The 15,650-nt window shown below is 41.1% G+C and overlaps 2 protein-coding genes across 3 annotated transcripts in view; both read right to left on the bottom strand.

Annotated features, from left to right (window-relative positions):
- The window catches only part of LOC117423346 (serine/threonine-protein kinase LMTK1-like), a 40,692-nt gene extending 33,757 nt beyond the window's left edge, over positions 1-6,935 (bottom strand). For both annotated transcript variants that reach the window (XM_034038952.3, XM_034038953.3), the window contains exon 1: positions 4,056-6,935. In XM_034038952.3, coding sequence (XP_033894843.1) covers positions 4,056-4,134 — 79 coding nt within the window. In that variant the 5' untranslated portion in view covers positions 4,135-6,935. The remainder of the gene's footprint in view (positions 1-4,055) is intronic.
- Positions 6,936-6,941: 6 nt separating this feature from the next.
- Positions 6,942-14,348, bottom strand: LOC117423789 (alpha-N-acetylgalactosaminide alpha-2,6-sialyltransferase 2-like). The gene is made up of 9 exons (XM_034039985.3): positions 14,314-14,348; positions 12,440-12,610; positions 10,324-10,573; positions 9,608-9,776; positions 8,908-9,221; positions 8,620-8,723; positions 8,280-8,363; positions 7,604-7,703; positions 6,942-7,112 (listed from the first exon to the last, which is right to left on the bottom strand). The coding sequence occupies exons 1-9, from the start codon at positions 14,346-14,348 to the stop codon at positions 6,942-6,944; spliced, it is 1,398 nt and encodes a 465-aa protein (XP_033895876.2).
- Between the last annotated feature and the right edge of the window lie 1,302 nt (positions 14,349-15,650).

Here is a 15,650-nt window from a genome sequence, read left to right as displayed (position 1 = left end):
TCGAAGTTTACCATAGTAAATGTGCCTGGTAATTTTGCAGCTTTCCCAGGCTTTTTCACCTTGTTATACTGTAACACTATAGTTAACATACTGTACCATACCTCTCATGCTAGGCTGTGCTTTACCATGATTTTCCTAGGCTGTGCTAAGCTTTTGCCCTCGTAAACATTTTTAAAAGCTGTTTGAAAAAGTAAGAATATAAATTTCTTGTGCTGGTAGTGTGAGGTGTAATAAAAAGAGATTTTGCCACAGACTCACACTTAATAAGGGTTTTCATTCCGATCGAAGCAATATCTTTGAGGATCTCAGCAGGCGACAAATCCACCTACACCCTCATGCACACAAACGTTATAACCCTATTTATATCAAAACCTGCCTTTTTCCTTCATGATAATCCATTTATTTTAAACTGCTCAGCACTTACCTACAGTTGCATACGTGATTCCTCCTCGCTAAGTCTTCCTTTGTGACCTGTGTATTCATACAAAGCTGTGCATGTGATTCCGTGAACCAGACAGGCAGATAGAAATATCTTCGATAAATAACCAGTGCTAGGAATGAAGTCAGCTCTGCCAGTAAACCCCCGATAAACCACGCCCCCTCTGTGATGTCATCACCTTTCCAGCAAGCCGCACTTTGCTGACCCAGAGCTCGATAACAGCAGAGGATTGAGATATCGAAAAATAAACATTATTATTAAAGAGAATTAAAATCCAGAGAGCCAAGAGATGACTCAGGAGATAAAACCAGAGCCTGAAGAACAGGACCTGCCAGCTCCCCCATCCAGCCCTGTGATGTTTATACACAGAAGCACACAGACACTGACACACACTGGCTGGATCTTCAATCAAACTCTTCCCCTGTGCATTTCATGGTAGGTGAATAATACCTCTCCTATATTCCATCTATTTATTACAGCAATAACTGGAGCTGGTGCCAAATGATTGCTCTGCATTCGTGGTTGAAGCACCTCATTTATTTAAGGCAATTCATAAACAGTATTCCATTTTACACTGCCTCTTGTCCATTAGACCCATGTGTAGCTGACTCCCTGGGGTTTTTAAATGGGAAACCTATATACCTGTTTGGGTAGATTTTTATGAGTTCTGTGTTCTGCATCGCAAGCTAACCAGATTAATAGAGTAGAAAGCTGCCACATGCATATCTACCAGTGAACAAATGCAACTCAGGCTTGCTTCAATACCCAGGTGTGGAAATAAGGCTGCTGTGCATTGTATGGGTTTGATTAAGAATTAGCCACACTTGACAGATAAGCCTGGAATTGCTCTAACAGCTATGAAGTATTGCTCATACTACCTACAGATACAAAGCAGGGGTTTGGGGGCTGGCGGTTGGACTGGTTCATGTTGGATATTGGAGGTAGAATGAGCCCTGGTAACCAGTACAATATTGGACCTTAAGCACCAAAAACAAGATTTTCCTCACTGAGCTAATTGAGCTAAATAAGGCGACTCTTTTAAACCTTTTTCCACAAACAAGGCAGGGAACTGCTTGCCATTATTTATACATATCTTACTGTACAGTCCAGTTGTGCTGTGCAGGGTGTGCAGTATTCCACATGCATGTGCCATTCCCTCTATTACCAGATCTGATTGTTGTAACTCAGTCTTTATAGACTGGGCTCCAATCATGCAATCAGTGAATCAATTACAGCTTGCACCCCTGGAATTGATTGCAATCCGTGCAGACTCAATTGAATTGGGTGCATGCAATTAAAATACAAGCTGATCAATTACTTGCTGTTAGGATCAACTTCACATGCAGTAAGTAACACATTACAGTGCAGCGCTATGAAAAATGACACGAAAACTCAGAGATGGCAATATGACTCTCATTGTATAGAAGTTCGAGCCATTCCCAGTTTTACTGTGGATGGACAACAAAGACAAAGCTCTGGGATTGTAATCAACCATACCCTATAATGATGATTTAATCTCTATCCAGACCCTAAGCTGCTATTTAATGATTGTACAATGGGAGTCTTGTTTCCTCCCTTGCATTCATTTCATATAATGTCCATTACAAACTGTGCAACAGGTTCTTCAGTCATCAAGTATTGGTATTGAAATGATCGAAAACCTGTCTATTACAATAGCTCTCCAAGGTCAGATTCTCACAATGCCACTGTTACACTGTGCTTATTACACCTGCACTCCACTTGACTTAAATGTGCTAGATTGCTGTTTAGAAAGTCTATTCATGTTAATTCCATCTGACCCCCCCCCCCCCCCCCTTATAAAAGTTTACCACTTTAAATGTGCACAGAAACTGTGTTTTTACTGTACTGTAAGTTTAAGGGCCACCCTACTCTGTGTAACACTGAAGACTGACATTTCCAACATTTTAAATGAATTAAACCCAAGTGATTTGATAATTGCAACAATAATCCACTGAGGACAACACAAAAGGGACCTAACATTTAAGAGAGACAGCATTGCAGACTGTAGACAAACAACCCAGCAGTTTCTTCTTTAGTCGTTCTGGCACTAAATCCAGTTCAGTGATGCTTTGATATTGAGAATACATCTTATACCATTTTGTTTCAAAAACAGTTATTATCATAAATGCATATTGTAACACCATTTCTGCAGCAGAACACTGCACCCTCAGAGCCAGAATGAGAAATACATTTTACAATATACAGTACATGTGGCAACTGCCCCTGGTGGTCCTGTATTTTAAATATATTAATAATTTGGCAGTGGAATTAATTTCCATTCACTTCAATACACACAACTTCTATACATGTAGCTTAATTGTAACTGGAGATTGTGTGTAAAACTAAAGCCCCTCTAATACCTGCTAATAGCACAGCTATTAAAAGAACACTGTCATTTCCAAAGGAAATACACATTCTCTGTGCAGTGAGATTTTCCAAGTGGTCTTTAAAGGGTAAGAGAAGTAAGGAGTCTTGCGTTTTCATTAATAAACATTGTACAACACATCAAAAATAGATAGATAGATAGATAGATAGATAGATAGATAGATAGATAGATAGATAGATAGATAGATAGATAGATAGATAGATACTGTTTTGACAGTAAGATGCTAAACAGCAGCACGTTTTGGCTGCAGTATGCCTCTACTCTTTGGGATGTAGATTTGATGGAAGCCGTAACATGATTTCAGCACCCTAACATGATTTCATATACAGACGGTCCCACGGCGTCTCCAGCTGCACAGGTGCAGAAAGGTTTGCAGTGTACAAATACAATTACGCAGCATTCATTTCTACTGTAAATGGCGACCTGATTCCATAATCCATACCAAAATCGTGTATTATGATCAGTCACGTGTACTCAATTAAAACAAAAGTTGATTTTTTCCTTTTAAAACCGGCCAAAGAAACCTACATGTGTGTTGCCCCGGATAGGAATGGTAGAATGCACAAAACACTACCTCGTTTGATTTATGCAGTAAATGCAATTTCCAACATCCAGGTACACGTATACAGTGACTGGAAATGTTATATAGTACAGCAAATACAGCAACACAATTGCGGGGGTGCGCTACATCAGTCAATTAAACCAAGGGCTGCTATTCTTAAGAAACGGGGGAGGCTGGAGGACGGACGGGAATCATAAATCGGAATTGAATCCAACCACACTTCTGTAACAAAACTCAACCCCCTATTTACTTACCTACAGATCCCACTGTACAGGCTGAAACAATGTTGCTGCGTGTGTATAAATAATTGTATCAACAGAACTGGGTGCAATGGGGACATACAACAACACATAATATAGTACTGAAAAAAAAGACGTAGTTTTATTTTTTTCATTGAAAGCTGCACAATAATCAAATGAGAAATGCATTATCGGCACGCGAAGTGTTAAACTGCAGTAAACAAAACAAAAACAAAAAAAACGACGGGTAATCTCAAAACGAGCAAAGACGCGGGTCCGAAAATACACTTTAAAAAGAATATATAATGCATCGAACATTTAGTCAATAATACGACATAATAGAAAAATAGACGCACTAGAAATCATCATGCATTGCAAAAAAACCCACAATGTAGTTATGGTACTCACCAGTATCGAAATGCGAGCTGAATGCAAAACTGGGGTTGAAAAATGAAGACATGACCATTACAAATAGTGTCGCATACATCCTCCGCTTCAAGTAGATGTTTGTTTGTCAATGCAGTCTTTTTACAGAGAAATGTTAATAACAGGCAATTTAAATAAAAGACGAATTGTTATAGCAAAGGCTTTCAGGCTGCATTTCCCCGAAATCACTGACGCTGTCACAAGCCACGATCCTCCATTTTCCACCAAACACATATGTGAGAGAAGTGGACTTTAATCATCTATAGTCTGGATTACATGGCCGTCATGAAGTGTAATATCTGCAGTTTTAAAAAAGCTGTATATCTGTTTCTGCAAGACGTCAGTGTAGGAAATCAAATTGAAGCTGTTATTTAAATTTGTGTAATACCGCCTCGTCTCTGCACCAAACATCCTACAGCATTTGATCTGACCAATTCTTTTCAAAACGCTTTGAGTCAATCCATTTTTTTTTTTTAAGGTATACAAAAATTCTAAATACATTTCAATGCATGTTTTTGTTTTTTCAGAGTGAAATCATTTTCGCAGCGTTATAATGTTGTGTAGGAAAAAGGAGCTGTTCTGGTGCTGAGCCTGATAGCGCCATCTTGCTAATAATACTATGTAATCACTGACTGCCTGCAAACCCGCACTCCCCCCCCCCCGGAATCTGCAGAGCGAACGAGAGAGGGAGAGGCAGGGTGTGAGATTTAAAATAAAAAAAGGATGCTAGGATGCTAGTAAACACGAACAGCACCCGTTAGTCACGTGCCTTAATAGCCGTGAAGAGCGCGCGACCGGTAAACCTATATTTCGTTCAGGTGTGCAGAGTTCCTTTACCTCTCCGTCATGGTAACTGAATTCCACGGGTGCTTACCGAAAAACACCCCCCTGAATGTTCGTGATGGGCCACTGTGCTGTGGAAGACGAACACGCTTTATGATGTCATGTTCAAAGCAAAGAAATATACAGGTGGCACAGTGTGTTTATACCCTTAATTATACTGTAGAAACCGGACAGTTAGCTTACCAGTTTGTTTACATTCCCATCTAAGTAGGTTTAAGCTTTACAAGTGTACAATTTTTCCTTTTTTGTCACTGTCACCTTCAGTTTAAAAGCTATGCTTCTGCTACTCCCTGCGTCAGAACATATCTAGTGTTGAGGGATTCAAGCCATTTATTGTGTATACTTGTCTATATTGTGTAGAGTATAGTAGTGGCACACAGAGTCAGGTACAGCCTGCACATGTGCTGTTTCTTGCATATCTTTCTGGGTGGCCTCCTCTTACTTGAATTGTTACTATAATGCTGTAACTTAGTTCCAGGCAGTGTGGTGTAGGAGGGGCTGGGAGAGATGCAGTATGAATGGAGAGATTGTTCTAGTCCAGTTAATACTCAGGCTTCTGTCTTTATGAAATCCAGCTCAGAGGCTGATCTCATCGCTCAGTGCGGCTTTCAGTTTTCACCCATTTCCGATCAGCTTCTTTGTTTACAAATTGCCAGAAGGACGTTGTGATTTACAAATACCCGATTGTGTTGGGTTTTGACATCCATGCCTGCTGCAAGTAGCCGTGAAACAGACTCAATAGATGTGAACACTTGGGTTCTGTGCACTCTGATTATGACACTCTGATTTCAATTGGGAAAGGGGTTCATTCGCCAGGGTTGTATAGAAACCAATGGCAGCAGAGTTGTAGCAAGGTCTACCTTTAGATACAATGCACAGAATTGCAAACTCTGGAACAAACAAGCTGCTATCAATTAGATCATAGATTTCAGCAGCCCCCTGTTGCAGCACACATTGCCCTAAACAGGATCATTAAACAGGCTTACTGGTTATAGACTGGGACCAGAGATCTGCCTAACAGGAAGTGAGTGCTGACTCTGAGATGCACAGAGCTGCTCTCCCAGGCACTCTTCCAGTCTCTGATCCTCATTGTTAATACTGCTTATCATGTTTTTACTGCAGCTGGCTCCCAGCCTAGGGTTAATAATACAGATCAGAGAGCCTTAATTACAAGAACTATCTATTGTATTTGTGTGTTTTAGCCAACATAGGGTGGTTATTGTTGAAATGTAAATACAGTCCAAGATGCTGCTTGAATATAATTCCAGGAGCACACTGTATTTAACCGCACTACACTAAAGTGTGCGACTCAGATCTCAAGTCACTTGTCTAAGGGCTCTTCCACTGTTTTGGTCTGTCAATTATACCTTGCTATAAACCACGCCCCCATAACAGATGCCCCACCCACACAAGTTCTTGGTCTTAAAGGCATATATATATATATAGAATCATATTTTATTCCTGTGTGTGCAATTCCCAGCAATTGCAATTCAGTCAGCAATTTCCTCAAAAATGTTTGTAGCTCTGCAGCTGCTCTAACAGGACATCAGGTGACCAAATGCAAACTGGAATAATTCAGTTGACTGTACATTTAGAGTGTTGTTTAAACAAAGCAGGGCTGTGTTTAATTAGGAACAGCGCGTTCGCTTAGCTCCATGGGTGTTTTATTACAATACAGGCCCCGTCTAACTTGCAATTGTTCCTGGGAGAACGGAGATCCGTCCTCTCAATGCAGCTGCGTTCAAGAGACCAGTGTCGCATGAAGCAAACAGCGTTTACCCAGCCAACCGTGTGTAACATTATTTATAGCATCGGTAATTGTTTTTATGTTTTTTTTTTATTCCTAATAAAGCCTCCATCCTACCTCCAATACCTTCAGTAATGCCTGAAAGCTCTCTACACAACGAGGTCAAGTGAGTTTGTACCCATGGCTACAATCAAGGCGTTCTTCCAGTGGTATTAACCTTAGTACAAGACAGCTCTAAATGCCAGGCTGGTAGGGTTTGGGCACCAGACAGACCACACTCATTCCCTCATGTATAATTGAATGATGCCAGCCTCGTGGAGTTGCTGCCACAGTCTCATTTCCATCCTAAGGTCGTGGTTGATGTAGAAGGCCACTTTACGGTAGATGTAGTCATAGTAATGGTCTGAGAATTTGGCGTAGTTGGGAGTCATGAAGCCATAGGCACTCACCTGAAAGAGGTGGGTTGTATATCAGTGAGAGTGAGACAGAAAGACCATGAAGTAATACCTCATGGACCACCACATGACACATGCTTTTAATGCTACTGTATGTTTTCATTTGCCAGGGGAAAGCATCGATATCCCCAGCAATGTGCTTTGCTTCAAGGTTAGCAATGTGGCACAAAATAAGATACCAACATAGGGATGGAAATAAGACTCCCTTTCCATAGCAGTTTCACCTATTCCAGGAATGGATCAAACAGCTGTGCAAAGAGAGTCTTATTTCGATCCCTGCTTTTAAAAAAATCTATATTCTCAAAAATCTATACTATAGCTCAGCAGGAACTGGTTTCTCTGACATCATGCGGCACCAACCAAACTACAACCAATCCTGGTTGAATTGTAACAGCACCCTAGTCCTCCAAAAGTAATACCCACACAGCCCAGTCCTGTCTGACCCCACCCACTAGCCAGCCATACCCAGTACTGCTCCCTCTCACCTGGTCACATGTGTGCACTGCAGCCAGTAACATGGTAGCCCCTGTGGAGGGGCGGTAATAATCTCTGTATCTTGTTGTTAAAACACTGGCATCCAAGAACCTGTAGAACATACACAAAACAAATGGAATCAGTCATTTAGAAATCAGAATGGTACACATACTGTTTAGGACTGGCTATAGAATCAAACAGTACTCGCATATAGAGCCATGCAGAACCATTTCTTTTTTTGCCATGTATTTCTCAAATCAGAAAGTAAGATTTAGGTTCCTAATCCATATTACTTCACCTAAAGTAAAGTAAAACCAATTTAAACATAGTTTATTGGGGGCTCCCGAGTGGCGCATCCAGTAAAGGCGCTCCGCGTGGAGTGCAGGATGCGCCCTACAGCCATGGACGTCACCGGTTCAAGTCCAGGCTATTCCACTGCTGACCATGGACGGGAGCTCCCGACTACTAAATTTTTTTAAAAAAAGCAAACTAAACCAAACAAAACATAGTTTGTGATCAAGATTAGGTGCAAATGGCGGTGGAATGAGAACTATTTCTTTTTCTACCTACTATTCACATCATGCAAATTCACATTAGGTACTCGAACGTATACTGAACAGTGATTCCAGGCGCACACAGGTAGATAGCAGGGCAGTCCAGACCCATGTTGTTCCTATGAATTATTACCTGTTCCTAATGTAACGGATGAAGTCTGGATGATACATTTTGAATTTTTCTGCTCTTACATCGTCTCCAAACTGTCTTGGTGGCCTGAGGAAAGAAGACAGAAGTTTAAAAAGTTACACATTTACATGTGGCCATGAGTTTACAAATCCGATTATATTTCAATGAGGAATCCCTGCCAAGGTATCATTGCTGTGGAGGTGCCAATGGCTTGCAGGAAATGTATCTTGAACTTATTGCAATATAGCTCTAACCTCCCCAATTTCATTCATTTTAAAAGTAATATGCAGGGCTTAAAAAGCAATCTGAAACAGACCATGTTTCAATATCTAAAGCTCCTTACGACTTGGATTGTTCTGGCCCCTTCTCGACGGGAGTGTGTGTCACTGCTGCCTTCAGGAGGAGGTAGTCTCGATCGTGGTCTGACAGGAAGATGAATCGGGTCTCCTGTTGGGACAGTTTATATATACAAAATTATATATAATTATATATGAAATTCAGCTGCAGTATCATTGCATGGTAATTAAAACTCAAGATCACTGTGATACAATTCTAACTGTGATTACACAGTAGTTAGGACCTGGGTTTGGGGCTCTGTCTGTTTTTAATGCCTCTCTGTGGCTCTGCATACCTCAGACTTGGGGGGTCCCCTGAACCCCAGTGAGAAATAGGCCAGCATGGAGTTCCGCAGGGTGTTGGTGGAGAAGGTGTAGAACGAGGTCCTGCTCCCGACATCCTCCTCGAACCCCTCAATCACAGCCCCGTTTGTTCTGAAGACGTAGTCGTGCTGGTCAATCTCCTTTCCTTTCTTGGAGCCCTTCAGTATCCCCCCATTCCCGACCACGGCACAGCGGACACAGGCCGGCCTGTTAGCCCTGCTACCCCAGTCATCAAGCATTTGCTGGTTAGCCGTGGTGTTCAAAAGGTCCAATGACTCCTTCAAGACTAAGGAGAGAGAGGAGAGAGATGACAGAAAATATTCAGGGAAAAAAGACTCTTGTACTATTGTAGTAACAACTGTAGGCTGCATTGTAGCCCCCCCACCCCAGTATCTCAGCTCTAACCACTAGAGCACACAGCCTCCCCAGCACCTAGTGCTAACCACTAGAGCACACAGCCTCCCCAGTATCTCAGCTCTAACCACTAGAGCACACAGCCTCCCCAGCACCTAGTGCTAACCACTAGAGCACACAGCCTCCCCAGTATCTCAGCTCTAACCACTAGAGCACACAGCCTCCCCAGTATCTCAGCTCTAACCACTAGAGCACACAGCCTCCCCAGTATCTCAGCTCTAACCACTAGTTACTGAACCCCTGCAGCAATGCTCTTGCCATCAAAGGGGACCACACTCCATCCGTGGGCCCCATTGTATTGTTTCAGACGGCTGTACTCCTTCTCTGTGGCATGCTTCTTCCACTGCAGGATGGGAACGGTCTCTAGGAACTTGTCTTTGAACAATGTGGATTTCAAAAACTTCTTGGGAATGTTGTCAGGGCAGTCCTAAGAGACGGTGAAAGAGTAGACTGTTAGTGAATCAGGTTTGCAGGCCTGACTGCAATGCAGCCCTTACACTTGTGAAGGTCACTTCACTTCAGCATTGTCTTCAGGGCCATAGCATGTTGCTTGCTGCAAAACAGCCATTAGAGGAAGCAAATGGCCAGCTAACAGGAAAGAAAGAAAATTGTGAATTTTTCTAACCAGACCACAAAACATGCAAGCTTTTTGTAAACTACTGGAATGGAAATAAGACTCCTATTGCATAGCAGTTTCAGCCAATCCAAGTTTTACAATGAGCTTGATTAGCCACAGTGAATAGTGCATAGGTAGTAACAAGCTCAGACGCTTTATGTGATGGGAACCTTATTGCGATCCTTGCACTAGTATTGTACAAGATACTCTTTAGAATGGAAACAGAACACTTGCTTTTTTGCAAAACTGTCAATGTGAGATGTATGCAATGAATTGAAGCGAGTGACAGATTTATTAAGTTATTTCATTAGCAATAAAGCCATTGCAAAGAATCTGCTGAATATGACCAGAGCCCTACCGATGGGCGGATGTCCTCTTGTGCGTACTTGTCCCCGATGAATGGCGGTTCAGTCGGTGCAGGCTTTGCCTGGGCTCTAGTAAAGGGCTCGGGCTGCACATTGTTTGCAGGTTTGCTTTTATCAGGAGGTATGCCAAGCGGTCTGTTAAAAGCGTCCTCCTTATTTCCTCTTCCTGCCTTTGCTGATTTGTTGTGTTCCGCTTCTCGGTTTGACAAACTGCCATCATGCACAAACTCCTCATAACTCGTCCTGAAACAAACAAACAAACAAAAAAGTCAATTATAAACTATCTCCGATTTCTCTGCACAGAAGTTCCCCCACCACAAGACTGCATGACTTTCAATAAGATGGTAGTTTCTGGTTATTGTCATCACGTACCAAATTTAAAGTTGAGTTGTTTTAATAACCGAATTGTATAACTTTTTTTATTATGTCTAGAATGAGATCTTGTAAAAGTATGCTACACTTTCTCTGCTACTCATATTGTCAACAAGTATTCATTTTACACATTCCTCAGCCAAACTGCAGCAACACCCTAACCAGATGAACTACACATTAACTCGCTCGTTAAACCTCTCTAGGTGGGAAAGTACAAACAAAGTAAAAAGCAGGCTCTCTTCAGTCCAAACAGTGAACACAAAACCTGATTTAGTTAATAAAAACAAATGAAAATATGCAAAATTATAAAAGTTATAGTTTTTACAACTAATTTAAAAAAGCAGAGTGGTTACATTGGGCAAGCCAAACCCCTGTGATAGAAAAGCGACAGACTGCTTGTTGGTAATGTATGTAAATAACTCCATTCACGGTTCACCAAGCCATAGCACCTAGGTTACCTAGTAATTGATTAGCATGTAAAATGTTGACCCACACACAGTGCTTATGAGGCACCTTGTGATCTTGGTGGTGGTACGGGACACTATAAAACAGGGCAGGGCAAACGTTTTTTTTTATTTTTTATTACAGTCCATGTTAATTTCAAACTACAAGACAGGAACACTTTCAAACACTGCAGACTTTCCAAGTTACATAAACTAAAGGCTGTCGTGCATCACAGTGGCTTCAGTGGAAAAGAGAAGAACCGTCAGGTCTCTGTCAAACCTGTCTGAGAAGCCGTGCTCACGTATCTAGTTTAAATACTCGCAAAAATTCAAATTTTGCATCTAATTGTTGTGTGATCAATTTTACATACCAGTATATATTTGTAATTTGTATATAAGAAAGCAATGCAATCAATAAATATGTTTGGGGGGGGGGGGGGGGGTTACCATAGAAACAATTCAAAACTGTTATAAATTAAGGATCGTTGACTCTGCAAACACCTCAAGCCACTTTCCCAGAGTTTTATTAAAAACACATTCCCTGCTTTGATGTCGCAGTGTTGCCAGGCTGCGGGAGGTGCAGGGGTGAAAGGGGGTTGTTTACAATTTGATCTGGAGGGGCTCCTTCCTTCACAGGATGAGCCTGGAGACAGGGGCTAATGTACTGTGCACACACATCACCCCTCTTCTCATTACATGGGCTTTCTTTGAAATGGATCTATAGTGCAACGCATGGCCCAGAGTATAGCAGGGGAAGATTACCCCCAGACCTCGAAACAAACATTTCACAGCATAGACATTACATAAAGCACCCTGTTTTATTTCACTCATGACATATTTTGTGAGATCAAATTGAGATGCACAACAAGTAAAACTTCGGTGACTTACTAAATAAATACATAATTTTGCCTTTTATTACGTACCTTTGTATTGTTATTGGTAGACAGGAGTACACTTACGAAATTACATCTCAAAAACAGCATGCCATTTTCAAAACAAGTAAATCTGATAATGTATTTAAATAGAAAACAAATGTCTATTTTTGAATGAGTGATTTAGAAGTATCGACCACTTCATTACAATTGAACAACGTATTTCAGCATTTATAATAAAGCCTTCCAGAAGTATTAACATTCAAACAGCTCTACAAAGTCAATGTACATTCAATCCATAAAGCTGGATTCACTTTTTTGTTCCAGCGTGACATTGCTTTGACAGTGTCACTGGTTTTCTAACTGCCTCAAAACACAAAGGAAGAAAATAAATAAAAGGTGAAAAAAAGGCTATACCGTACCTGACACAGGGTACGCCCAACAGGACAGTGAATGTGCGACTGGAGTAGAAGAAAAGTGCCAGAAACACCAGACACAGCAGAAAAACCCATAGCAGCTTCTTAGAGAAAAAGCCCTGCTTCATCTTCTCTTCCCTCCAGAGGTAATGGTGGTTAGCAGGCAGACAGGCTAGCCTGGGGGAGGGAAGGAGGTGAGAGACACAGAGGGAAGGACATAAAACCAGTTCCTCAAACCCACGACAGAGTTCAGCACTATTCCCCTTCTGACAGCAATCAGATTGATCCCGATACTGATTATTTACAGACAGTTGCGAGGGTGTGTGTGTGTGCTGCCTGGGACTGGCTTCCCCCAGTGTGAGACAGCCACTCCACTCTTATTCATTGCCTGGGTTTTAAGAACCCTTTTCTTGGTTGCCTTGCAATTATCAAAAGAGAACTTTGGACGTTTGGGATTGCAGGCGGCCAGGCAAAGAACGTTGTTCATACTGAACGACAGATCTGGAGGCATCCTTATAATATCTGACGTTGTTAAGTTAGCACTTGGGGGGGGGGGGGGGGGGAAGTGCCGCCGACACTACCAGTCCAGGATCTTCTTCCAACAATGTCTTTTATTATGTAATTGAACAGTGCAGCACTTTGTTGCAGTAGTGTAGGTGTTCAATGAAGTCACCAGGACCTGGTCTGGAATGCTTGTATTCCCTGTCTACACACTGTGTGAATAATGTTGATTGTGCATTACAATATACTCTCTGTATAGGTGCTGTAGTGTGAATACAGCTAAATAATGCACGCTCAACATGCTTTTGAGCGTGCTCTTGCCATTCACAATTGCATTTTCTGATTGTATATATCTACACCTGATTGAAGGCTTTAATTTGACAGTGCTGCATTAGTCAATCATAAACATATTTACTTTTACAGTGAATATTGCCTCAGGGTTTACTTTGTGGAAGAAAATTATCGAATTCTGATGATATATATATATAAACTAAATATGAAATGCCTTTCAGTCTACAACAGACAGTGATTACATCAACTAAGGGTAGCAGTTAACCCTCAAGCTTCTGGACAACATTACACCTCACCCCTAGGCCCTTTGAGAACACTGGCTCTCGATTTTATCTTGTGCTACACCCTATCTTATTGTTCTACTGAAACTTTCTGGTAACACAGATATTTCAAGCTTGTACAAACTGTATAAATATCAACTGCAACCCCACTTGGGTTAACAGTCTCTTTTAGACTCTTCCCTTGATTAAAATATCTAGAGCTGACAATAAACCTGAATCCTGAGTCTCCTTGGATAGCAGAGAATAAATCCACTACAACTTTAAGGAGTTGTTCACACAGTTATATGGGAGCAGCAACTTATTCTGGTTAAAACATGTTAAATAATGAACTTCATTGAGGGTAGTTCTGAAAACTGTGCAGGTCTCCTGTGAGTTTCTAACCCTGCTATCTAACCCAGGGCTTCCCAATTCTGGTCCTGGGGACCCCTGTGTCTGCTAGTTGAGAACTCAGCTGGAATGAAAACCAGAAGACACAATGGGTCTCCAGGATCAGGCTGGGACACCCAGGTCTAAACTGTCTAAATTAATTACAGGAAGCAAGTTAAGTGCCGACAACTGTCGTTAATTATTCCACACTGAGGTTGAATTAATCAAAAGTCTTTGTATTTTAATTGATTATGAAAAGCTGTAAAAGCTCACATTTCAGCTTGATTTTTAAACTTCACACAAACAAATGTTTTGAGGCTCATTGTTTCAGTTCAAAGAAAACACACAAAAAAAGTTATTTGAGTGGATGCAAACAATCAATCAGTTCATTTGAATAAAGACTGCAGGAGTTGAAAAGAACAGGAAAACAAAAGCACTTACCTTTTGTATTTTCTACACTCCACTGAAACCCTCATACTGTTTCAACAATGCCAATGCATTCCCTTCTTAGAGAAAATAAAGTATTATTAACAATCCAGCAGCTCATTCCATGTCATGTTCTGGGAAGAGTTTCAAGCATCTGATACAAGTGTTTCAGGACACCCCTCCCTTGCACATTTACAAGCCAATGTTTCAAACCATAGCATTCAGACAAACTTTTTAATACTTTAGAGGGCAGACTTATTTTGGTATTGGCTTCAAAAGTTCCAGATTTAAAGTATAATCCATTTTCCCTCAGTTAGAGATTACTAGATTGCGAGTCAAGACTTTAATTGCTGAGTACATTTGCCATTCTGCATCTCTTTAGTGGTAACATCCCTTGTTGACATCACTTCCTTCCAAGGCCACCTCATGATCCCCCGAACAGGAAGTGGAAAAGCTTTAGCATGAGAAGAGAAACTTTCAGTTTGAAGAACTAAACATATTGGTGCCCTGTTCAAAAAAACCCCCAAAAAACAGCAATTTAACCCATATTAAATATGCTCTAATTGGTAATTATGAAATATGCATGCCTAAAAATCTATTCTGTCCTGACTAATGTCTGGTACATTAAAGATTGTTTGATGCAAAAGTAGTATTGAAGTTTAATATTTCTTGAAACAAACATTGACTACATTGGACTTCATGTAGCCTGACTCAACTATGGTCTCCCCACTCACAATTGAAAGCTGCCCTCCCCCGTTAGATTAAAGGTACAGACTGGAAGACTATTCATTGTGTTTTAGGGTGGGGCCACACTGGGATAAGCAGAATCAACATTTAATTGCAGGCATTAGTTTTTAGTTTAAGAAAACTGAAGGGCGATTAAGAATCCTTGATTTCAGATCCTTGAAGGCGTTGAATCTTAGAGAATCTGAACTTACTAAAACATTTGGTCAGCATGTATCTTGCTTTTGTATGTTTTATATACTGGTGTGTGTATTAGTAGTAGGATTTATATGATATTTAGTTAAAAGGAGCTGGTATATTGGCTGCTACTTTAGCTTTGGGTGCTATAACCTCAAACATTCCTTTGTAACCATTGTCACTATATAAAATTGATGCTAATAGTTTGTACAGGATACTGGATTTCCCAGATTGTACTCGAGCTAGTATCTGATGTGGCAAGTTGGGGGTCTCTGTTACAATATAGAGGGGTACAGATTGAAGGAGAGTTGGGGGCTCTGTTACAATATAGAGGGGTACAGATTGAAGGAGAGTTGGGGGCTCTGTTACAATATAGAGGGGTACAGATTGAAGGAGTTGGGGGCTCTTACAATATAGAGGGGTACAGATTG

Source organism: Acipenser ruthenus, chromosome 17, assembly GCF_902713425.1.
Source record: "Acipenser ruthenus chromosome 17, fAciRut3.2 maternal haplotype, whole genome shotgun sequence".
Classification (NCBI taxonomy): Eukaryota; Metazoa; Chordata; class Actinopteri; order Acipenseriformes; family Acipenseridae; genus Acipenser; species Acipenser ruthenus.
Note: the sequence above shows the minus strand (reverse complement) of the source record. Positions and strands in the feature narration are given on the sequence as shown.